Genomic DNA, 25,203 nt, shown 5'->3' on the forward strand with positions numbered 1-25,203 from the left:
GTCCTCCTCTTTCCTTCCACTCTCTTACAGTAAACCCATTTGTGGCTCAGACAACTTTCTCCAAGAACGCTTGTTTTATTCGCAAGGAAGTCCCTCAAGTCAAACTCCAAGAGAGAGACAATACCTCTTCATGTGCATGACAAAGGTTTGACCTTGAAAGCAACTGCTGATATTTATGAGATTCTAAGCAAGAACTCAGCCAGCCTGGAGAAAGAAAGGCTCATGTCCACTGCTTAGGCATTAAAAGTCCTATTGTCCCCTATATGCTGGACTGCTATAGGGCATATGTTGGAAAGTATAGGCTAATCTGCGCTGTCATTAATTTCTCAAAATGCCCTGGCACCTTTGAGCTGGACAGCTCATAGAGAGTATGTTGTCTAACCTCCTGTTCAATTCAGAGACCTTTAACACAACATCCTTGAGATTCATTCAAGGCACCAGGAGTCCTTCCTGAAGGGGTGAGACCCTAGCTGGACAGCTCCAGCTGTTAAACATCTGCAGCTGTGAGCGGTCACGTGCATTTCCCCCAGCTGCTCTGATGTTTCACACTATTCCTATTCACCTCCTGCCCTTACATGGTCTTGCCTTCTCAACACCACAGTGCTAAGTCTTATTCACAGCTTTCCGTACTGCAAACCGAGCTTTCCTAAAATGACTCCACTTTAGTGAAAAGCTTGATGCTCATCAAAATATAGCAGCACCCGAACTTTGACACCTGCCATAAGACATCCCTCATGGCACCTCGTCACTGTACTTTGAACTTCCATGGCACGTCCCGTTTCAAACATTGTTCTGCTCTCCTAGGGAATTTGATGAAGTCGGCCTCCCCATGAGTATGCACCTTGCCCCTCCCACCTTTAGATGCGCTAATAAAGAGTTAAAGAACACGCATCAGGCCACACATATTGCTGGAGATCCAACTGGGAATAGAGCCCAGGAAACTTGGCTCTCAGTCTGGTGTGTTTCTAACCACATGACCATCATTTCTGACGGCTGTGAATTCACGTAGTACTCCTCCTGCAGAAACACGCAGGAGACGAGCACCTCGCACACTGGACGAGCCAGTGCACTGTTTTCAGTAAACGGAATAATGTGTATTTTCCAGGATTCCTGTTGCCACTCCCTGTGAATGGGCCACATTTTTTTGTTAGTGTCACCAGGACACATGGCATCGCTGAGGGAGCTTTCATTGCAGATTGCCCTGCTATTCGCGTTCTTGGCTCTTGTCTTGCCCGACACGGATTTTGCTCCAAAGGCATCTTTCTAAGAAGGCACTTCTGACTGCTGGCGGTGGTGGCTGCTGCTGCTGCTGCTAAATTCTTCATGGGCTCTGTGCTCTGCCCTCCAGTACGCTTCCTGAGAGGCTGAGCCACTCTCTGCTTAAAATTTCAACTATATGCTCCTAAACCTGAAACAGATGTTATCTTGGCGGCTGTCATTTGCCATGGGCTTGTCTATTTGCATTACATACAAGGCAGGTAATTTGCTGCCTCAGTTTGTAGAGAAAGAAAAGGGGGTGGGGGGATGAAACCAAAGAGAGAATAAATATAGAAACTAGAGGAATAAAGCCACATGGAGACAGAGAACTACCACTTGAGCATCTATTACCCTAATATCATATGCTATAGCTTGGCTACCACGGACTTGCCTGGCATCTCTCTTGAATCATATTTGTGGCCACCCAGATGAGCTATGGGAGCTGATCTTTTGGTTTAATATCAGCTTGCTCTTTTCAGCTGCCATGTCATTTACTATCTTAAAAAATGTACTCCTTGTTACTCAGGCATCTGTGTTTTCAAGAACTCACATTCTTATTTTTTTTTTCTTTCTTTCTTCTTTTTGTATGGGAACCAGGAACTAGAAACTATTAAATGGGGGAAATTAACCACTCACAGTAAAGGTAGAAGCCCAAAGAAAAAAGGGGTTTGTCTTTTATGGTTTGTACTTTGTAAGCTGTGGGTGTGACTCAATTTCCTCACCACCCACATAAAAAAGGTTGCCACCCAATCACTGTTTTTTTTTTCTTTCTTTTTCTATCCCAAACCCCTCCCCTTTGATTTTGGCTGGGAGAGACCCTAAGAAAGACTGCCCTTTCTGGACGTTGCCGACTGGGACATATAAAAGCTGTTTGCTGCTCCTGTAGCCAGCAGCATTCAAACCTTGCAGGCTTTTACTCTCAGAGTTTGTAATAAGACACACTCCTCTTACAAGAGTTCATACTACAACTTAGCAAAGACTTTACATTTTTGGAAGAACAAAATATTCATTTTGGCATTGTGCAGAGGTAAGCTATTTAGCTCAACAAGTTTATTTTGCATGCATTGATTTTAAAGTAGCTCACACTTTTTAAATTTTTTTTTTTTAACTTTTAGAAATGAGTTTGGATGGTTATGGCTCGTTTGTATGTTTCTCTCACTTGGTGTCCATATGTGTCTGGGAGACATTATCAGCACATTCTCTGCTGTTACCTGCGATGCATTTTTTCCCCCTCTTCACTCTCCAGATGAATTTTAATTTCTAAAGATTTCCCTCTGAAAATACATATGCAGTAGTGCATTTTGTGGTGCAGGAATTTAGGACAAATGGCTCACCTGCTCACATGCATTTTAGGGTTAGTAGTCAGACTGCTAATTTTTCTCTAGCTGTAGGAAATTCCTCTTAGGAGTCTGTCTCATTAACACCAAGCAAAATGCAAAGAGGCTACTATAGGTGGTCTCCTAGGCTTGAATTCAACATGTGCTTGGATTTTTAATTTTTTTTATTTTTATTTTTTTGGAGAAAAACCAAAGCAAGCAATGCTCCCAAATAACAACTTGTACATTCACGTTCTCGGGCCCATTTCCCCCCTTTCCTCGACCCTAATTCTACCTTTCTGGTTTCAAGCAAAGGGAACTGGGTGCCTTCCTCCAGCCTCAAAATGACAGCAACCTCTGCCGTCAGCGGCGCGCTCCTGTTCTCCCTTCTGTGTGAGGCAAGTGCTGTTGTCTTACTCAATTCCACTGACTCATCCTCGCCAACCAATAATTTCACTGATATTGAAGCCGCTCTGAAAGCTCAGCTCGATTCTGCGGACATCCCCAAAGCCAGGCGGAAGCGCTACATTTCGCAAAATGACATGATCGCCATCCTTGACTACCATAACCAGGTCCGGGGCAAAGTGTTCCCACCGGCCGCCAACATGGAATACATGGTAAGAGGAATTTTTCTGTATGTCCTGGTCCTGGGTGAGAATGCTTTGTTCCAATCGTACATGAGAGGAACCTAAAGAGTGTCTGTATGAGATGCGGGGCGCTTTTTACCTGCTTCCAAGAACCAGTCCTGTGTGCCTGGTAAACTTAGGTGCTGTCCTATTACAGAAGGAAAGGGGGGGGGGGTGTCTCATGAACTTTTGTGGGTTCCAGAACCATCCATGAATCAGATCTTATATAAGAAACAAAGGTAAAGAGGGAGGTGTGTTGACTGGTCACGGTTGGAAGGTCCACTTTAAAAAAAAAATTCATGGAAAATTTTGGGGGCTTTGTTTAGCTGATAGCCAAATGTCCCAGTTAAGACATTTATTGAAAATCATTTTTTTTTCAAATTATAGGTTTCGTGGGCATGATTTATTGTCTGGGTAGGAGTCCTTTCCCTTTCTTGGACAGAGCATTTCTGATGCTCATGTACAGTGTGCTCAGGGAACACGCTGCTCTTGCCTCCCGGTGATTTACTGCTCTGCCCCGCAGAGAGCAGGGGAGCCAGTGTGCACTGAATGCGTGCTGTTCCAGCTTGCTCTGAACACATTCTTTGCTCTCTCTTAAAATAGGCTCTCTGGGCTGAAATCATTTTACTTAGAACGTTTCAAATTGGGATGGTATGAAAGGATAGATGTCTTTTTAATGTTTCTCTTTGGTTTTGAATTTATGCAAGGTTATGGTTTAAATTCCAGTACCTTCTAAGAGCACAGCTTGGAGCCTATTTAAGGCAATGGAGACCACCGATATGGTGTTTCTAAGATGGGTTTGTGGGGGTGGGGTGGGGGGGAGATACCACTAACAACTCTTCATAAGTGCTGACCTAAAATTTTGGGATTCCGATCAGATTATAAATTCCATCTATTTTATTCAAGTCTGCTTTTTAAGTTTGACTAATTGCAGCTATCACTGTCAGAGGGAAATCAAAGGCTTGCCAAGCGTAGGAGAGTCATAGTTCAGAAGAGTGCAGTTTAGACTCTATAAAAATGCATGTTCCTTGGATTTTTAAAGAAATAGGAAAAGGAGATGTAATCAGTCCTAGTGCATAAGGGGCAATATAGCCTCATGATTAAGACTATGAATTCTGGAATCGAAATGTGTGGGTTTAAACCCCAGTCCTGGGATATAAGCTGAGTGAATTCACTACCTCATTCATTTCATCATCTCTAATATGAAGGTAAAGGTAGTATCTGCTATACAGGGTTGTTATGAGGAATGTATAAGTTGAGTGGTAGAGCAATTAGACCAAAGCCTACTGCAAAATAGATGTTCAATAAACATTAACTTTCATGGGTTTCCATGAACTTCTTGTGAAAGGTGCCCAGCGAAAACCTATTCAAGATCTAAAGTAGTAAGAGTTATGCACATTGAAGAGGTGTTTCTAGAAGGTGACGTATAGACATAGAAAGAAGAGAAACAAATATGTTTTCAAAATTACCCTCAATTATGGAGTAATCTGCATAAGGTTCTATTGAACTCAGAAAAGTGTAATATCCAGATTGTGGGTTTAGGGCGGGGATCACATAGCTACTACGCAGTCAGAGACTCAAGACAACAGAACAGGCTTTGGAGATAAGCTCATCTGGGTTGAAATCCTAACTCTGCTGCTTACTTCATTGTCTTGTATACATTACTTAAACTGCTGAGCCTCAATTTTCTTAACTGTAAAATGGGAATGATAATTTACATAAGAACCCGTCAGTACATGATGCAATTCACCATTTTTATGATATGAAGAGGAACCATCATGAATAAAGGCATAGGTGGGGTACAACACAGTAGAAATAGAATGAAGAAAGCCACATTTTTCTAGTTATATCTTTCTCCACTGATCAAGAATTAATTAATTCCACATGTTATTCATTTAATTGCTTCTATGTGCCAAGGACTTGGTTAATTGTTTCCACAGATGACCTCATTTGATAGCTCACATTTTCCCTGTGAGGTTAAGACTATGGTCTTCCTTTTACCCTTGAAATCACGGAGACCCAGAGAAGTTCATGAATAGGCCAAGGTGGTGTGGGTTGTTATCCATATGGAACCAGATCACTGGGATTAGAATTTAGGTCTGTGTAATTCCAAAGCCCATGCCTGTACTGGGAGCATCTATGTATGTGTATTTAGATCTAGCAAGCATTCTACTAGAGGAACCCTCCGGAGATATTGGGATATCTTTGTGTCCTGCTTTACATTGCCAACTGAAATCCTATAGCATTCATATTTTATTTGCCATCCCCCCCCCCTTTTTTTTCAAATACAGGAGCTATTATATATAATTTACTTTTTAAGAACCAGATTCAGTGCTGGTTAGATGATAGATGCTCTATAAATCCTCCTTAACTCAGGAAAGTTAATGAAAAATAGTAGTTAGAACAGTTAAGTCCTATAAAGCAACATATGACTGTCTCAATTATCATGTAAAAACTGCATTTAACTCTAGCCAGTATGGCTCAGTTGGTTGAGTGTCATCCCATGCACCAAGAAGTCACTGGTTCAATTCCAGGTCAGAGCACATTCCTGGGTTGTAGGCTTGCTCCCCAGTAGGGAGCATGCAGGAAGCAGCCAGGAGGAACGATCGATGTTCTGAGCTTGCATGCATATTTCTCTCTTCATCTCCCTTTCTCTCTCTTTCTCTCTCTCTCTCTCTCTCTCTCTCTAAAATAAATAAAAATGTATTAAAAATAAACACTGCATATAGTTCATTTGCATAAGTATTTATTCATTTAATACGTAGGCCCTATTCTAAGCATTAGGGAAACATTCATGAATAAAACAGACACTCCTTAGCCATCTGGGGTGGGGAATCAGACGATAAACAAGATAACTATATAAAGTTCACAGTACATCAGAAGATAATAAGATTATGAAGAAACAGGAAGCTGATTGTGGTGAGGTTGTGAAATTCCATAAGGTGATCAGAGAAGAGCTCAGTGAGAGTATCCTGGAGAGAGAGGAGGGAGGTAGCCACACTGATAGGTGAGAGGAGATCATTCCCAGCAGAGGCAAGAGTAAGGAAGGACAAAGGCCCTGAGACAGGAAATTTATTAGTTCCATTAAAAAATATGCTTCATGTAGTGAAATTGTAGACCTCCCTGAGTAAACTGACCCATGGAAATAATTCAATGGACCCCTCAAGAAGACTCAGAGAAACTATTGAGGGAGGTACAATATAATAGGTAGCTTGGAGGTCAGGATGTAGTTGACTTTAATCTCTAAGCGCAGGTGAAAAATGAAGATCTCAATTGAACAGTTATCTTTGTTTTAACTTGCTCAACGTTGATTTGGATTATGAGCAATTTGAAAATGAGTTCAGTTCCCAGCTCTACTCTGTATCTCAATAACTTGGGACACTTAGCTCACTATGGCCACCAGCCAAGTGTCCAAATTGTCCCCATCAGTGAGTTATATCACTATGGGAGCCTCATAGAAGGCAGTCTTTAGCTCAGGGCTTTTCCTAATGGCACCAGATTGATTGGTAATCTCTCTCATCCCAACTTCTCTCTCAGAACCTTTTCCTATGCCATTTCTTCTCCTTCTAATGTTTCCTAATTAATGTCTGCCATTGTCTATAATCCTACCCTTCAAGTTATAATCAGAATGTGTGTCTTTTGTTGATATTTCCCTTGATCACAACCTCATTTGATTTCTCCTTTGAAGTACCATAACCTATATGTCTATTATACTGCTCTCATCAAAATGGAATTGGATTTACAGTTATTTGTATATTTCTGCAAACTTCTTCATTTTAAGCTTTCAGGGTGCTAAGTCTATGTTTAGTTATCTCTATTTTTAAGTAGCTTTAATTTTGATATGACAGTCAGCACTCCTATCTATGGGTTCTCCAACTATGGATTCAACCAACAGCAGATCAAATATATTTGAAATAGCCTATTACATAGTTGCTGACATATACTATATAGCAGGGGTCCTCAAACTTTTTAAACATGGGGCCAGTTCACTGTCCCTCAGACCATTGGAGGGCCGGACTATAGTTTTAAAAAAAACTATGAACAAATTCCTATGCACACTGCACATATCTTATTTTGAAGTAAAAAAACAAAACAAAATGGGAACAAATACAATATTTGTATTTGCATGTGGCCCGCGGGCCGTAATTTGAGGACCTCTGCTATATAGTCAGACCTATAATATGTAGACTTTTTTCTTGTAATTATCCCTTAAATATTATATTAAAACAAGTATTAACATTGTATTAGGCATAATAAGCAATCTTGAGATGATTTAAAATATCTGGAGGATGTGCGTATCCTGTCTGCAAAGACTAGATCATTCCTATATAATAAAAGGCTAATATGCAAATCGACCAAACTGCAGAACTACCGGTTGCTATGATGCACACTGACCACCAGAGAGCAGACACTCAACTCAGGAGCTGCCCCCTCGTGGTCAGTGGGCTCCCACAGGGGGCGTGCCATTCAGCCAGAAGCTGGGCTCACAGCTGGAAGTGCAGCAGTGGTGGCAGCACTAAGGATGTCCGACTGACGGTTTAGGACACCCCCCCCTCACCAAGTGCACAAATTTTGTGCACCAGGCCTCTAGTTTAATATAAAGAGCATTCACGGATTTTGGTATCTGTAGGAGCCTTAGAACCAATCTCACACAGATACCAAGGGGCAACTGTAAAATTTATATTTTTACAGAAATTTTATCATCTATAACAATATTTTATCACATGCACCCAAAATAAGTTTTGCATAATTTCAAAAAAGTCATTATATAGATAGAGCTTAAGATATGCAAGTCAAACTTCTCTCCTCTTGGCTTCTGTTCTCCAATTAGTTTATTGACATATTTCCAGAGCTCCTTGGACACCAGCTGCTTTTCATTCTTCCTAAGGGCAGCTTAAACCATGACTCTAAACCACAAACCACACTAGTTTCTTAGAATAAGAATTATCCCCAAAAGAATGAAATTGCAAGACTCACACATGGAGTAAAATTTGTAGGATCTTCTTTGAATCCAAGTCAATTGAGTAAATTAACTTTAGAAAATTTGAAGTCCCTCCCTGAGAATATGAGATCCAAAGATAACATGAATCTCTGTCTTTAAAGTATAAAACAAAACAGTAGAAAAGAAAACAAAACAAACAGGAAAAAAACCACTAAGCATATAATTCAGTATAATACACTGCTGCATAAGACTGATGTAATAAAAGAGGTCCAGATAAATACCATGGAGAAGTCAAGGAAAGAAGTGATAATCTCTAGTTGACAAAATCAAAAAGCTCTTTGGAGGAGGGGCATTGAGACTCCTGATCAGGAAGGGGCAGGGTTGGCTCTTAGGGTAGGTTAAAGCGAGGCATGAACAAAACTGCCAGGGGGGAATTCACAGTCCATCGACCAGATTTAGGGGGAGTTTGAAAGGAGACTGAGGATCATTTAATACAAAGGAGTTCCAGAGTCTGTGGGAGTTTAGAGCAGGGTCAGAAGTGCATGTTAGAAAGATGATCCTGGCAATTGATGGACTTTGGTCAGCAATGAAAGTGACAGGAGAGGTGACAACCACTGAGTCAGAGATGCCATTGCTTTAGGCACAGGTAGGAGGGAGCTGGGCACCTACATCTATACAGTGACAGGCAGTAACAACTAACTGAAGTGTAGTGTGTGAGATAGCAATCCTCACATCTAGGCAGTGGTTGGCAAACTGCGGCTCGCGAGCCACATGCGGCTTTGGCCCCTTGAGTGTGGCTCTTCCACAAAATACTGACTTCTGTGCATGGGCCACGAAGTTTCAATCGCACTGTACATGCACACCCGCACGTGGTATTTTGTGGAAGAGCCACACTCAAGGGGCCAAAGAGCTGCATGTGGCTCATGAGCCACAGTTTGCCGACCACTGTAGTAGAGAATGGTGGGAAGGCAGGTGAGGGGCAGTGTGAAGATAAGGATGCACTTAAAGCTGAAAATAAAAGGTATAATGTAATTTCAAGAAGCTAACACAGCTATATTGATAATGTGGCCGATTTCATTTGTTTGGTGCCTGCAGATGTTATTGGCAAAGCTAAAGGAACACGGCCTCTTATGCTTTTCTGAAAAAGCGAAAAATACTAGTTACCAAGTCACAGCAGATAGTAACATAACAGAAAGCATGACTCAAGTGAATGAATGGAGAATAGATTAATTCACCCTCGGAAATAACCAATAAACTACTTGCCTACAATGATTTCTGACTTGGGAATAATGAAAAATGCTGATTTCATTTATTTGGGTTTCACAAAGAAGAGAATGTAGACAATATAAATTACTTTTTTTTCTTTATTCAATAGTTGAACACATGTGATGCCCTTATTATTCTGAAAAAATAAAACCATGTATTGTCCCAGATGGCGCATTTCCTCTCATTCGAGAAAGATAACTCAATTTCTTGCGATAAACATGAGAAATTTGATGTGTCTAACCTAAATCTTTTCGATGAATGCTTCTCTGGCGGCTGAAGGCCTCCTGAGAGCCGCTGCCAGCCTGCGATGAGCGGGGAGGTGGCTGCTGACAGGAGGCGCGGGTCCAGCACTCCGCATTCCTGCTCTAGAGGCAGAACCTTTCAAGTGTCTTGGCTTCAGATGGAGACTGGGCACGTTTGGTAGGAATTTTCTTTCAAGGTGCACGTTGCTTAGTATCACTTGGTGGTGTATGCTCAGCTCTCCATGCGTGGAGCCAGCTGAGGGAGGGAAGCTTAAGAACATTTGGTTTGAGACCATTTGAAGATAGACCCCAAAGAAGCACAAATGTAAACACGTGACACACAGAGGCCACATATAGGGTGACCATATTACCCAAGAGTCAACAGTGCTTTTTTTTTTGTGGCAAAGGATACTTGACCAAATACAACAGTGCATGAAGAGAATTGTATTGTATTCCTGTTGAGTGTTGGTAGACCATACCTGGTCTACAGAGAACACTCAGTGAATATTATGGAGCAATTGAATGAAGTACGTCCACTGGCATGAGTGTAAAGAGCATGTGGCTCTGGTGCTCGGTAGGCAAGAGCCATGCAGCATTCAATCTCTCCTCCCGCAGTATCTAGCCAGGTGCCTGGCACTCTGCTGAGGGGGTGAGTGGGGAGCTGGGACACCTTTCCGTAGGAGCACTGTGCACAGACCAGTGAGTGGGAACACAGTGAGCTGAGTGCTAAGGGGTGCTTTGGGATCACAGGGGGTGTACCTAGACCAGACTTGGACTAGGATAGAGAGGCCGGGAAGGCTTCTAAAAGGCAATATTTCAAATATCAAATGTGAAAAATAAATAAAAGTTATAGAGGAGGGCATTAAGGAAAGAGAGAACCTGTTGTAGGTGTGAGAGCATGTTCCAAGAAGGCACTTGGTGTGTTGCAGGCAAGGATAGAAATTGAAAGGGTGGGGTTGGGGGGGGGGTGCTTGGAGGGAGTATATTAAGGAAAAAGTGATGTTTAATGAGGCTGGGAAGGCAAGTGGGAACTTGTTGAGTTTTATTCTAAGATCAAAGTTAGATCATTCATTGAAGGTTTGAAGCAGGGAAGTTATATCATTCATTCACATCATTGCTCCAGCATGAGGAAGGGGTTGGAGGAAGGCAGAAGTAAAGGCAGGGAGCACAATTCAGAGGCCATTATTTACTTGGCAGTCTGGGTGAGCAATAATTGAAGCCTCATACAGTTTAAGGCCACAGGGACGTGACCAAGTACATGTAGAGACCAAGTCAATGGGGGTAAGTGATTGTGTGAGAAAGCAGGCAAGGAGCTGCCTTCAGTTTTGAGCAGAACAACTAGGTTTTTCTGAGTTGAGTTGAAGACCAGAAAGTAAAGAGTGGGGGTCAGGCTATCTATAAGGGCTGCAGGTGTACCATCCAGGTACACACCTATGGAGGGTGAAAGAAGTAGCTAGTGGGTGTGGGAGGGAACATTCTTCAAACCTGACAATTTTCAGCTGGTGCAAGAATTGTTAAAATATGCAGCACCTAACTAGTCAGGGGCACTGATTTCTTTTCTCTTACATTGCCAAATTAAAAAAAAAAAATGAAAAGAGCCAGCACAATAATAGCTGTCCAGTGTGAATGAATCAAAATTATATCTCCTTTATTTTTTTTGTCAGATTGGCAAAAAATTGGTGTGCTGCAGAATAGTAGTAATTAGCTTATGTGTGCCCTGAGATGAAAAGGGTTGAAAATCGCTGCTCCACTACAAAGAATGTTGGGTGGGCATATGCTTTGCTCATCAAAATGGACCATTTTGCATAAGGGGTTGGGGAGTATCATGGAGACAGCATGGATGGATGTTTTTATGTCTGGGAATCAACTCAAGAATGTTTGCAAGAAAGCTTCATGTTTTTGTGTTTTGTAAAGAATAAGTGCTGAGACTTAAATCAACACGAATTCAAATCTGTTTCAGGGGCCTAAATAGCAACAGACCCATCGAGTCCTTCTGACACATTCAGAATAAGGTCTTTCTGGAAACTATCCAAAGCACTTCAGAAAACTAGCAGCTGACTAGTGTGGCATCTGAGTGTAGTACATCTGAAAACCTTTTAATAGCCAGTGAGTGGCTATTCAACAGCTGGGCGGAACCTGAGATGTTAAATTGTGAGAATTTCTTAAGAAAGGTGGGGAGGGGAAATGAGAAGAAAGACTAACAGCTCAAACTGGTCACGAAAGAATGCTTGGTACAAAATCTATCCTAGAGTGAGGTTTGGAGGGATGGGGCTCCATTGTTTCCAGGCTATGCTCCCTATTGTGTCTAAAATCGAGTATCAAGCATTTTTTTTTTTTTGGACACAAAGAGGAAAGAATGCCTAACAAGTTGTATTTTCAAACTAAACTTTTCATGACTTTTAAAATTTCACACCACATACTCCAAACGGAAACAGTCCAGCAATGTTACTTAAGGACACATGTTTTTTCCTCCTAAAATGTGCATCAAATTCACATTTCATAATTTCATTAAATATGAACCTTCTACCCAATCTGGGTCTCTGCATTCCAGGGAGATCTAGCTGCCAGCAGGCTGTAGGTAGGCGGAAAGGCATTCCACTTCTTCAGTGCCATGGCCAGAGAGGGGGTTTGCACGTGTATCACAGCAGAGTTTAACAATCAAGGAATCCGTTTTTTAGATTGCTGTGAAGCTGAGTTTGGGGAAAAAAACTAACCACGCGTGAAAATGTCTTCCTGTCTCATAACTCTGGAATTATATGATAGCCAATGGGCATTGTATTTCCCCAGAGAGCAGGGCATTGCTAGAATCCATCATGAAATGGTCTTCAAATTTAGAGACACAACATATGTGAAAGATGGGTTTAAGTTGGGGAATTCACAAATTTTAACACTTCTAAAATCCCTCTAATTTTTATGTCCCACTGTCTGATGTTATTTTTCCCCAGAAGCAAGTTCCTTGTTATCTAGACATAATTCTGCTTCTAATTATTTAGTTGCTTTAGGGTTTGCCTGGCTTTCCTTTATCTGCTTACACGCTTAGCTGAGATGAAAGCTTGATGGCTCTCAAACTTTAGGCTGCCAGATGATGTGATCAAAGGGCACCTCACTGCTTCCCATTTGGGGCGGCTTTCTCATTCACTACCATCCAGGGCCTGGACCCCCAGTACTAATAGCATCCACCATTACATACACCCTTGCGCTGCTCGAGCTGGGCTCCATGCTCTCAATCACTAGCTCACCCAGCCTTCACCACAGTCAGACAGGAAACCTGAACCTGGAGAGCAGGTCAAAAGGTTAAGAACACAGTTCTGCCTGACCCCAAAGTCCATGCTTGGAAAGTCAGCAATACACACTCCCCTGCATGTGTTCATCTCCTGCTCTAGGACCTTTCTCTACATGCATTTCATCTGAGGACAACACTGAATATTAGAAAGTATTTCTTCCCGTGGCATTGAACCTTGCTGCCTGCATTCTTCCTTGGACACCATGTGGGAAATTCTGCATTAGAATAGTGCTTCAGGTCTTTGGAGGCTGTGAGCATCTATGTCTTTGACCCCTGACCCCAGTCACCCAGCTCTTTCTTAGCCTCTAGACCTTTTGTGTTCAATACCTGCTGTCTACACCACTTCTGGCCTCCAGAGTGTTGCCTATCAGGGAAGATTGCACAAAGAGGTTTGCTTTCTGAAAATCCTGAGAAAGGTAAGAGTTGTGTCGTTAAGGAGATGGAGATTCGAGGTACTCCCTCGCCCCTTACTCCTGGGAAGCAGTGTGGCTCTGGTCAAAGACGGGCTTTCACCTGGTTGGTATCCCTGGTTGGGTTCTAACCTGTGTGTGTTATTCTGACAGCGAGGTGCCTGGAATGGAGGTGGCCTGACCAGCGCAGAGTGGTGATGACACATTGGTCCCCATTTGTTCTGCTTCTGCAGATGCACCCTCAAGGGAGGTTGGCAGATGTGGTGGCCAAAGTCTCCCGCAACTTCATTCACTAAGTCATGTGTAGGTCAAATGAGTGTTTTAAGTACAAGTGTGAGATTATAATGCAAAGAGATTGCCTTACTTTACATTTTTAAAGCCTTTCTTTCCAGTTTTTAGACTTTTCAGGAAGTGATGCACACTGTTCTTCCATAGGTTACTTTTGATACCTCAGTTAGTAAATCCATTTAGAGTTCCCATGTTGTCTAAACAGGCACTATGAACACCATCTGTCATCTCAGTATTCGTACCCATGAAGCTGCAGACTACATGTCCCCTCCCCTGGAATGATTGTTCTCAGAATGTGTGATATCAGCTTATTTGTACAGCAGCATTCAGGACTGTTTTCTACCCCTCGTACCCATAAATCTTTCATGTGCACACATAGCAGACATCCTCACAGAGCATCTCGCTGTCACCAGGTACATGAATCAATAACAGACCAGGGCTGAAAGAAAGGATATGAATATGAGGGCTCATAAAGTGAAAATTAACAGACATTAACTACCAGAAATGCCCCTTCTTCCAAAGCCCCTCATGGGGTGTGTGAGTGCAGTGGGGAAAGAGGGATGAGTAGGGGTGAGATATGAGAGAGGAGGCCCAAAGTTCTTCATGATCAGAATGACACCCCCCCCCTTAAGTAGGGCTTTAGATAACTTGTTGCCCACAAGAGCAGAACCACTTTGCAATACACAGTCAAGATGCCCAACTCTGGTCCAGGGGTGGGTGAGGCATCTCTTCTCAAAGCTTCCCCTGGGGATCCTGGAGTAAGTTCCCAGGTGAGAACTCTAACACATGCTTTAAGAATTATCTCATGTCATGGTTCAGAACACAAAACTGAGCTGAGAAAAGTATTTTGTGGCTCAAATATCCACTTATTTAATGAGAGACTATACACTGAAACAAGGATGAGGCTAACCCAAAGGAATTATTCCAGTGCTACTTGCTATATCATCACAAAATGTCACTGAATGCTCACTCAACACCTGTTTCCAAACATAGCATGTCTGGGGGAGCTACAGATGTGTGTGACATGGGATGAGGCTTACATGGGAATGTACTTGATTGACTAAGGACACTTCAAAGGAAACAAACTTAGTGGCACATGGTTTTCTCAGAGCTTCTTCATAGAATGCATTGTATCTGTTATACAGGGATGGGCAGAAGTAGGTTTACAGTTGTGAGTACATGAAACACAGTTTATTTTTGTATGTTTATTTATTAAAATTGTATTATTCATTTGTATTACAACTGTAAGCCCACTTTTCCCCATCCCCACCCCCATATACGTATATTGAATTGTATAATGCTAAATGTATGTAATTTATTGTCATTTGAAATTATTTGCTTATTTGTTTGGTAGTGCTTTTGTTGCCTGTCTCTTCCCTAAGCTGCAAGGCAGAGTCCCTGTTAGTCTTGTTGACAGTTGAATTCATAGTACCCAGTGCCTCCCAATAGATATTCATTTACTGGCTGTCTAGATGAATCACTTACCTAGAATCCTATTGGTTAAAATGGAAACTTGCATTCTTGCACTTTCCATTGTTGAGGACAAAGCAGCCTTCCCCATGTGGTAAGTCTATTGCGAGGAGGTTTGAGGCAAATGCAGGTACAGGGTTGCTATGTCCTGCCACCATCCATGGATGGGAAGAGGACTCATTGGTGTATGTGGAATGGTGACAATGACACCCTACATTAAAGTTCATAACCTGCAGGCCCATCAACCACTCTAGTAGGTATGTTTAATTTGCTCTGTATGGTATTGAACTGTACATAATTTTGTATTTTTAAAAGTTAACTGCCTACATGTAAAAGTTGATATATTTCACATGTATATCAGGATTTCTAGATTATCCTGAAAATGGTAATGTCTAGAGAGACTGAGTCCACTTCCTGCTTGTTAGCAATTGCTTAGAGAGGGGAGGGGTAGCCTCTTTGGGTGCAGCAAATTCACTTATTTCTGAGTCTCTCTCTCTCTCTCTCTCTCTCTCTCTCTCTCTCTCTCTCTCTCTCCATATAACTGTCCAGAGGTCAAGCAGCAGGTGCACTTTGTAATCTTATACCCAATACTACATTTAGTCATCCTCATGGGTAGACCATCCCCACAATGCAATCATTTAGTTTAATTATATTTAAAGAGTTTGGACATTTTCAGCACTTGGCTGAAGTAGTTTTACAGCCATGCATAGATTTAAAGCACTCAAAATTTTTCCATTTTTTCCTAATCACCAATCTTATTTAAGTACTTTTACCTCAAATCCTAAATTTATTTTTTTCGCTTTTATTCATGCCCTCGTTTATTTATACATATGGGTCACTCCCTCAGTTAAAAGCCCCTTTCAGGAATCCCGATAAGAAATGAAGGTGGCTTTGACCAGGTGCGGCAATAGTGGTGGCACTCACTACTTATCTTTTGTATATACAGCAGTTTGAAGGCAGGATCAACAAGATTTGCCGGTGGAGCAGATAAAGATTATGAAACCAAGAAAGCACAGAGTTGACTACTAGATTTTTAGCCTGAGCAATACAAGAGCAGTTGTAGTTTGGAAACAGCCATAGATATACATGAACAGGCAAGGGGACAGATTGGTGACTCCGGAACTAGAAGACGGGCTATGCCATTTGCTGACAGGAGGAAGACTGCAGGTTATGGGTGGGAAGTGGGGCAGGGTTGTGAGTATTTGGAGCTCAACTCTGAACAAGTTAGGTTGAGGCTTAAAGTACCTAGGTTTGGAATTCAAGTGAGAGGTTTAGAGATATAATTTGGAGTGATAATGTCAATAGCATGTAAATGGCATGTCAATCCATAAGACTGAAGGAGATTATGTAGGCAGTGAATACAGATAAAGCAGGAGAGAGAGAGAGAGAGAGAGAGAGAGAGAGAGAGAGAGAGAGAGAGAGGCTGACTCTCTGCCCTGGGACCCCTCCAGCACATAGAGGTTGGAGGGATGAGGAGGAACCACCAAACATGGAAAATCAGCAACCAGAGCTCAACAAGGCAAGTACGGGGTGGTGAGACCAAGGACAAAGGAATGGGGGAGTGTCCAGGAGGAGCAAGTGGCTATCAGCCGTGGGCAAACTACGGCCCATTCGCCAGATCTGGCCCGTTTGAAATGAATAAAACTAAAAAAAAAAAAAAGACCGTACCCTTTTATGTAATGATGTTTACTTTGAATTTATATTAGTTCACACAAACACTCCATCCATGCTTTTGTTCCGGCCCTCCGGTCCAGTTTAAGAACCCATTGTGGCCCTCGAGTCAAAAAGTTTGCCCTCCCCTGGCTAGATCATGCCAAGAGCTGCTGATAGACCAAGGAAGTTGGTGACCAGGCCATTGAGGAGAGCAGTTGGGTAGAGTGGAGGTGGAGTGGGGAATCTCTATGTGGGGCTCAAAAAAGAATAAAAGAAGAAAAACTGGAAATTCTCAATTAAGACAACTCTCATGGAATTTTATTGTTAGAAGGAGAAGAATACTGCAATAATTGGAAGACAAAACGGGATGAGGAAAAAGGGCTTTATTGGTTTGTTTTTAAGAAATGTATGCTGTTAGCAATGATCCTTCCAAAAAAGTGCACTTTACATCATCTCTTTACAGAAATTTACCCCACCTACCTGCAAGGTGGCATTCATCTTACCTGAGGGAAGTCTTCATTATCTTCTTTTAAACATTTACCAAATGCTTAGGACCCGACTTAGATATTTTATGATATAATTTGGTTCCATCTTTTATAGGTATGGTTGTGGCTTCAGAGAATTTTTTAATCAAGTTCCTTTAACTCTCTACTTCTCTTATAAAGTAGAATCAGTTTAAAATCATTTAATTAATCTAATGAACACCAGAAATTTCCCTTCCTCTTTCTCTGTCCTACCGCACTTCACCCTACCCCAGCCTTCCTTCCCAATACTCATTTCTGCCCTCCTGTCTGGTTAACCCTGGGCCTCAACTCTGAGTTTTCTTTACTGGCATTTCACATGCATTTCTACCTACTGGGAATGAACCCATCAATTTTAAAACAGAACTGCAATCATGCCCATGATTTAAAGCTGTTAAAGTGTATTAAAAGCATATTTTTTTTGCCCTCAGAGGAAATAATTTTGTCATCACTTAACTTCTTTTTAATGGCTCTTTCCCACTTCTGTAAGTCAATACTCCTTCCCCAATCTGACCAACACAGGAAAAGATCAAACAGTCCTAGCTAAATTATTTTTTAAAAACTCCAAAACGTGTCTATCTAAATTGACTTTACTTCTTATCTTAATATACAAGGAATGACCACATAAATTTCCAGGAAAATAGTGTCTACAGCATATGCCATACTGTCTCCATTACTATCATACCATTACTATCATACCATTTTAGAAATACATCTCCAAAGATTCAAAGTACGTTTTTTTTTATTTAACATTTGTTATCTTTGAAGATGGATTCCAATTGTGTATTATATTTGTCAAGAGGTATATTTTGCTTTCTCAAGTAATATTCCTGGTTCTTCCTTAACTTAGCTTACATTTCCTAATCTCTGGTTGTATCCATAGAGTTAGCAAACTTTGACAATCACATTTCCTTAACGTTTGTTACTAACAAATTTTAAAAATTAAATATCTCAAAATAGCATTGATAGTTTTAATATGTTTGATTTTTAAAGTATTTCAGTTAATTGATTGAAAATAATAATTTCTATATAGGTAATGTCTTAAAAGTCTAAGGTACACAGTGACTCTCAAGTTCTAAATTTTGCAATACTGTTTAAAAAAATTTAACAAGTCTTCTAATTTTCAACTTAAAATCACAAATATAAATAATTACTCGTTGATATATTTATTGAAATTACAAGGCTAACCTGTTGCTTTAATAAGCCACATTCTTTAACCATTAAAAATCTTTTTTTTTTTTTTTTTTTTAAAGGATGTGATGTTTATGTGTGTGTATTTTGTAATGTACATTTTATTTATTTATTTTAATACATTTTATTGATTTTTCACAGAGAGGAAGGGAGAGAGATAGAGAGAGTTAGAAACATCGATGAGAGAGAAACATCGATCAGCTGCCTCTTGCACATCCCCCACCGGGGATGTGCCTGCAACTCAGGTACATGCCCTTGACCGGAATCGAACCCGGGACCTCTCAGTCCGCAGGCTGACGCTCTATCCACTGAGCCAAACCGGTTTCGGCAAAAATCTTAATACTATCAAATATGCACAGGTTCTTCATCCAGACATAGCTATCCTTTTTAATAACTTCAATTTGATTCTTTCAAATACTTCTACATTTAATTCTTATGTTTGGAATTGAAAGATATTACCCACTTAAAAAAGGTCTGTCACCTCAAATACTGTTAGGGATATATTCCCAAGTAATTTTAGGTTGCCATCCAGCTAGACTCAATTCTTGTCGTCCAGAGATATTGACTGGGGCTTAAGAAGAGAGATTCAGATGGCACCATGCTCCCTGAATCTGGCTGCGACACTGTTGTGGATACCAAGCTTACAGAAACGGCCGAGAAAACAACCTCCCCCCTGGCCGGAGTGTATCATTCGCTAGTTCGTCTGTCCACTTGAGAGTGTCAACAACCTTCTCCCGTGATGGAAAATCCTTTCACTCGGTTTTGTATGTCTTTGGCTCAAGCTCTAAAGACCTCTGAACTTGCTGAGAATCTGCATTCTTGTCACATCCCTTCTCTCCCTTGGAGCCACAAGCCTTTTAGATATTTACATGACATCAGCTTGAATCCAGGGTATTTCTCATGGCTCAGTCCAACTATGTGGTTGCCACAGACAAGGTGCTGACTTTATAAGCAGAATAGCTCATGGTGAACATTTGAGCCCAAAGCTAAATCAGTTTATGAGCTGAGCAACTAAATGGTTCTTAACAACAAAGAATGGAAGAAAACCACTTGGGTCAATAGGGTACACCTACAAGTATACGCATGCTCCAACATTGTCTTAAACTATATTTATTTTGTGATTTACCTGATTTAATTATAGTATCCTCTAGTGGGTCCAGTAAATATCTTTTTGTATCCATACATATTCTTAATTTTTGCCTCATTTTTAGGAGGCAAGATCAGATTTTAAGTGCCACAACTAACTTACCTTTGAAAGTATCTTATCTATTTATAGGGAATACAGAATGTTGAATCTGGTTGAATGAAAGCTAAGTATCAGGTGTTCAGTTTTTTTTTTCACCAACAGAGAATAATATATTGTATGTTTACTAGGAATTCCACAGAACATTAAGTGAGTCACCTGGGTGCCCTTTGTTCTGTTGCTGTATTTGTAGGGGATAATATTAAAGCCATCTCAAATAAATGCCACAGGTACTCAGAGAGATTCAGCAGATGCCCATCAAGCAAACAGAAAGGTATACAGGGTGTCCCAAAAAAATGTATACACACTTTAACTTCTGATTTTAGCTCAATTTTAAAAATGAAATGTACTTTAATAAGCACTGGCTTACTAATTATTCAAAGTGCATGTACACATTTTAGGGGGACACCCTATATATCAACTTAAATGCTTAGCAATTTTCATCTTCATTCCCTGAATTTTTTGTTGTTGCTGTTGATCCTCACCTGAGGATATTTTTCTATTGATTTTTAGATAGAGTGGAAGTGAGGGGGAGAGACACACAGGGAGAAACATTGATGTGAGAGAGACACATCTATTTGTTGCCTCCAGCAGGACCCGGTGGGGGCCAAGAATCAAGCTTCAACCAAGGTACGAGGTATGTGGCCTTGACCAGAATTGAACCTGGACCCTTCAGTCCATGGGCTGACCCTCTATCCACTGAGCCAAACTGGCCAGGGCCCTGAACTTCTGTAAGTTGTTAAAATTCTTTCACATGGTTATACTGGCAACATTCATTGTAGTTCAGAGCTTCTGATTAAGAAAGAACAGATAATTATTGGGCCATTAAGAAAGAATAGATAATATTGGGCCACTCCCTACAGGCCCCAGTTTTTTGTTGAAATTTCCTATTGTTATTAAATAAAGTATCATTGCTTGCTATTTTCCAACCTCAAAGACCTCTCATCAAATTAATACAATCAAATACCACAAAGATCAGGGGATACGTAATTTACTCACTTTCTCATGGGAGTGGTAAGCAATGAAGAAAGACAGAGGCAGTGAAGGCAGGTCTCAATTTTACCAATAGACGTGATTGATGTAACCCTCACATTTCAGCGCTCCCTACTCCAGCTGGATATGCCTCTCTCTACAGGACGGGTGTGGGTCCTGCTTGGGGACAGAGAGGCAAGAAAGAGTGCAGGACCTTCTGACTTTGTAGTGGGCATCAAAGGGAGAGTTGATCATCTCTTGCATAGGGAGGGAAAGTGACCCACTGTCTGTGTGGGACCTGGCCAGTGCCCACCAAGCTTCCAGCACCTTCCTTCAGGGACATGGAGACAGACAGAAACCCCTGCCATCAGTTCCCTAAAAGTTAATACCAGGGAGGGAGGAAGGAAGGAAGAGAGAGAGAGAGACAGACAGACAGACAGTCCTTATTCCTCCTCTCCCACAACTATTTTCTCCAAAATTGTAATGGTGACTTTTGTACATAGAAACCCCTAAAAAAAGTAGGCATCAAGCAGTAATAATATTTTTTCTTCCCATCAAAATCCCCTATCACAGTTAAAAAGAATTATCACGTTAAGATACTGTTCAGGCATAAACTTATGGTTTATCTTTTTGACATATACAATATTTTGTTTTTAAATATGTGAATGAGTGTAAAGATAGGATTATATATGCTAAATTATTTTTCAAATCCTCAACTGCCTTAAATGTTTTCAGTAATTCTGAAAAGGAGTTTTACTCTCTCTGGGGAATGGGAAGGGCTAGCACTGAGTAAATCATAGACCCATAGAACACACATAAATCACAGATCTTCCTGGCTCTGTGCTGGGCTACTCAAGTATATTAAGTCATGAGCAGTTGAAGATGAAAGGTACCTTAAAGATGACTTCATTCAGTCTTATTTCACAGGTGAATTACGTGGGAGACAGAAAGAATAGTGAACATGCCCTCAGATGATGTTAGCAGCAGAATCAGGGTTAGAACACAGTATTCTTTACTCTTAGGTCAATGCTATTTGTGCCATGCTATGCTGATATTCAGGACAAGACTCTAAGTGTTTTTAGCAGTTACTGATTGGCGTGCACACTGTATATTTGGATGCATTTTTTGCTCAAGTGACTACAATTAGTTAAGAACCCTCCAGGGGACAAATTGGGTCGATGCTATTCCATCTGGAACTCCTTTGTGAATTAATTGTGTTGTTTTGTATTTTGATGAACTATAACCCATATTTTATTCACAAACATCAGAAGAATAGATAATAGATGAGTTCACCAAACAAATGCTTTTAAAAGTTCATTTCAGTCCTATGATTCTATAATTTTCATTATAAATTTATTATATGTTGTTGGTATACTTTGCCCGATTTTTACAAACAAAACAAAGAAGTTTGAAATAGTGACTCATATAATTTCTGTCAAATAGTGATTTTACTGAGCTAAGAAATTAACTATAAAATAGTAGTACAAAATCTTTTTCATAATTGTAAAAGAGTATGATATCAATTTAGAGAAAAACAAATACACAGACACTAGCTCATAAAATATTATAGAATGAACATTATTCTCATTTTTGATACTGTATTTAACATTATTTATTAAAATGATATTATGTAATATTTTGCCACATTAATTTAACACACAAAATGGGAAAATTATATTCTGGATAACTAAAAGTGTGTCTTGCTACAGCTCCTTGTACATGGGCAAAGGAGAAGTAGCATTTCACCTCAGAATTATTCCAGATCCTTCTAAATAATTCTGAGTTTATACAAATTTTCTAAGTCTGTTTATTTTTTTTTATTACCTTAAAAATATTTTTTATTTCAGAAAGGAAGGGAGAGGGAGAGAGAGAGAGAAACATCAATGATGAGAGAGAATCATTGATTGGCTGCCTTCTGCACATCCCACACCGGGGATTGAGCCCACAACCCATGTATATGCCCTGACCGGGAATCAACCATGACCTGGTTCATAGGTCAATGCTCAATCACTGAGCCATGCCGGTTGGGCTTGTGAGCTTATTTTAATGCAATTCTAGATCAATGTATGTGTGATGGCTTTGTTTTTCTCATTTAAAACAACTTCTGAGTAGCTAACAAATCTCTTTTGAGGGCAGCTGCCATGGTCTCTACACTGAAAGTATCTCTTTTTTTTTAAAATATATTTTTATTGATTTCAGAGAGGAAGGGAGAAGGAGAGAGAGATAGAAACATCAATGATGAGAGAGAATCACTGATCAGCCGCCTCCTGCATGCCTCCCACTGGGGATCGAGCCCGCAACCTGGGCATATGCCCCGGGAAGTGAGCCGGTGACCTCTCGGTTCCTGGGTCGATGCTCAACTGCTGAGCTACACCCGGCTGGGCGAAAGCGTCTCTTAAAGAGTTCATCTATTTAATTTTTTCCTGTTTTATTTCTTTTATATATATATATATATATTTTTATTGATTTTTTACAGAGAGGAAGGGAGAGGGATAGAGAGTTAGAAACATCGATGAGAGAGAAACATTGATCAGCTGCCTCCTGCACATCTCCCACTGGGGATGTGCCCGCAACCCAGGTACATGCCCTTGACCGGAATCGAACCTGGGACCCCTCAGTCCGCAGGCCGACACTCTATCCACAGAGCCAAACCGGTTTCGGCTTTCCTGTTTTATTTCAAAGTCACTAAATTACTTTCCTTTTAGTTAAATATATTATTATATTAAATAAATCTATGTATCCCATTATCCTTGAGGAAAACTATGGCTTCATAGTGTTATGATCAAGCAGTCCCATGAGTTTGCTTGGTAACACATAGTTAACTAACGGCTATTAACCCTAATGGAGGTGTGTCCTGCTTAGCTCCACACAATCTGGTGGAAGAGAAAGTCACCAAAAGGATGATAAGATAAGAAAGTCTATGAAAAGCAGGAAAACAATGATTAGCAGAAGGACATCTCCACAGGCCTCATCCATGGAGCTTCATTTGCATTTGAGTAACATAAGACTAACACTTCCTTTTTCATACACAATCTTACCTTCCAAAATATACTACTACCTACTGTCTAATCACAATCTGAACCAATTTCTTCAGACAGAATAGTATATCAATATTTAAATAATTTATAACATAATGTCATGGTATTGAACTTGTTAGTTCAAAATCATTTTTATAAGAGATAAATACTTCACTAAATTATATTTTCACCAGGGAGAAATTTTGAAAGCATTTTTTCTATATTTATGTACAAGAATTATAAATATTCTATACTTTGTGTTTTGTACCTTCTAACTTGCTAGAAAATAGAGCATCATGCTTGTGTTGCTTTATTATTGGAAGGTCCACATACGCTCAGAGCTTGATTTCCCCATACAGCTTTGGAAATAAGAATGTCAATCCATATAGTAACTAATACAAATGTATACTAAAGCTAAGGCTCATTTAAATTTTATCCCACAAATATTTTAATGATGGAAAAGTCATTATACACCCATAACACCCTTGCCAGTGTAAACCACATTCTTTTCAAGAACAATTACTATTTTTCATCATTTATTTAATTGAATCATAATGCACTATATTTTTATATCAGCCCCATGTAGCATAGTCAAGTTACTTTTTATCATAGTTTGTTTCCAGTTCATGCCAACTAAAATGTAATTCTCATGTTATCATTACCAAAGATTTAAATGATATAACATGTGGAAACTCCATGGGATTTATTGCATGCTAATATAGTTTGACCTTTGAAAGTTTCAGTATAATATTAGACGTTATTAATCTTGATAAACTGATTTGAATAACTTTGATCATATTAGTTTTTAAGGTATTTGAATAGCACGGTTCCTTGTTGCTGTGAAGATGGCTTCTAGGGAAATCAACTGACTTTGGTGGATTCAAATTTCAGTGGTCAGTATGAGGTGTCCCCAGTTTACACCTAGATACAGTGTTTTTGTTAACCAACCCTTTACTAAAACTGACGTCTAGACTTTAGATCTAGGGGCACTAGAAAAAACAATATTTTGGTGGCATAATCATATTACATTATAGAACTTCAAATTTCAATGGCCTGGATTTGCTTTGTTTTAGTCAAAACAGCCTCACGAACCAGCATTGAAAGAACTTTGGGGAACAGTAGCACCTTTTCTGCCCTCTTCCTTTTTGTTTCTTACCAGCAAAACTTGGTAAAGCTAAAGGCTTTTTTTCCCCTTCACAGGTTTGGGATGAAAATCTTGCAAAATCTGCTGAGGCCTGGGCCGCCACCTGCATTTGGGAACATGGACCTTCTTACTTACTGAGATTTTTGGGCCAAAATCTCTCTGTGCGAACTGGAAGGTAGGAAGCGGCTTTCCTGGCACCCTTTATGTCCACACAGCGTCGTTGCTCAGAGACTCCAACGGGGGAGTGACACCAATTTCAAGTTGTATCAGCAACTGTTGATTGAGTGCTTGCTATGTGCCAGGCACAAGTGCTGGACCCCTGGCTGTTTTAGATATCTTCAAGGAGCATTAATTGCTTCAAA

The 25,203-nt window shown here is 40.4% G+C and overlaps 1 protein-coding gene across 1 annotated transcript in view; it reads left to right on the top strand.

The window, feature by feature from the left end:
- Positions 1-2,917: 2,917 nt before the first annotated feature.
- The window catches only part of PI15 (peptidase inhibitor 15), a gene marked incomplete at both ends in the record, with an annotated part of 28,079 nt that continues 5,793 nt past the window's right edge, over positions 2,918-25,203 (top strand). Inside the window, 2 exons of the mRNA XM_081111625.1 lie at positions 2,918-3,190; positions 24,898-25,016. Coding sequence (XP_080967751.1) covers positions 2,918-3,190; positions 24,898-25,016 — 392 coding nt within the window. The remainder of the gene's footprint in view (positions 3,191-24,897; positions 25,017-25,203) is intronic.

This window comes from Myotis nattereri, assembly GCF_964212035.1.
Source record: "Myotis nattereri genome assembly, chromosome: 17".
NCBI classification, from domain to species: domain Eukaryota; kingdom Metazoa; phylum Chordata; class Mammalia; order Chiroptera; family Vespertilionidae; genus Myotis; species Myotis nattereri.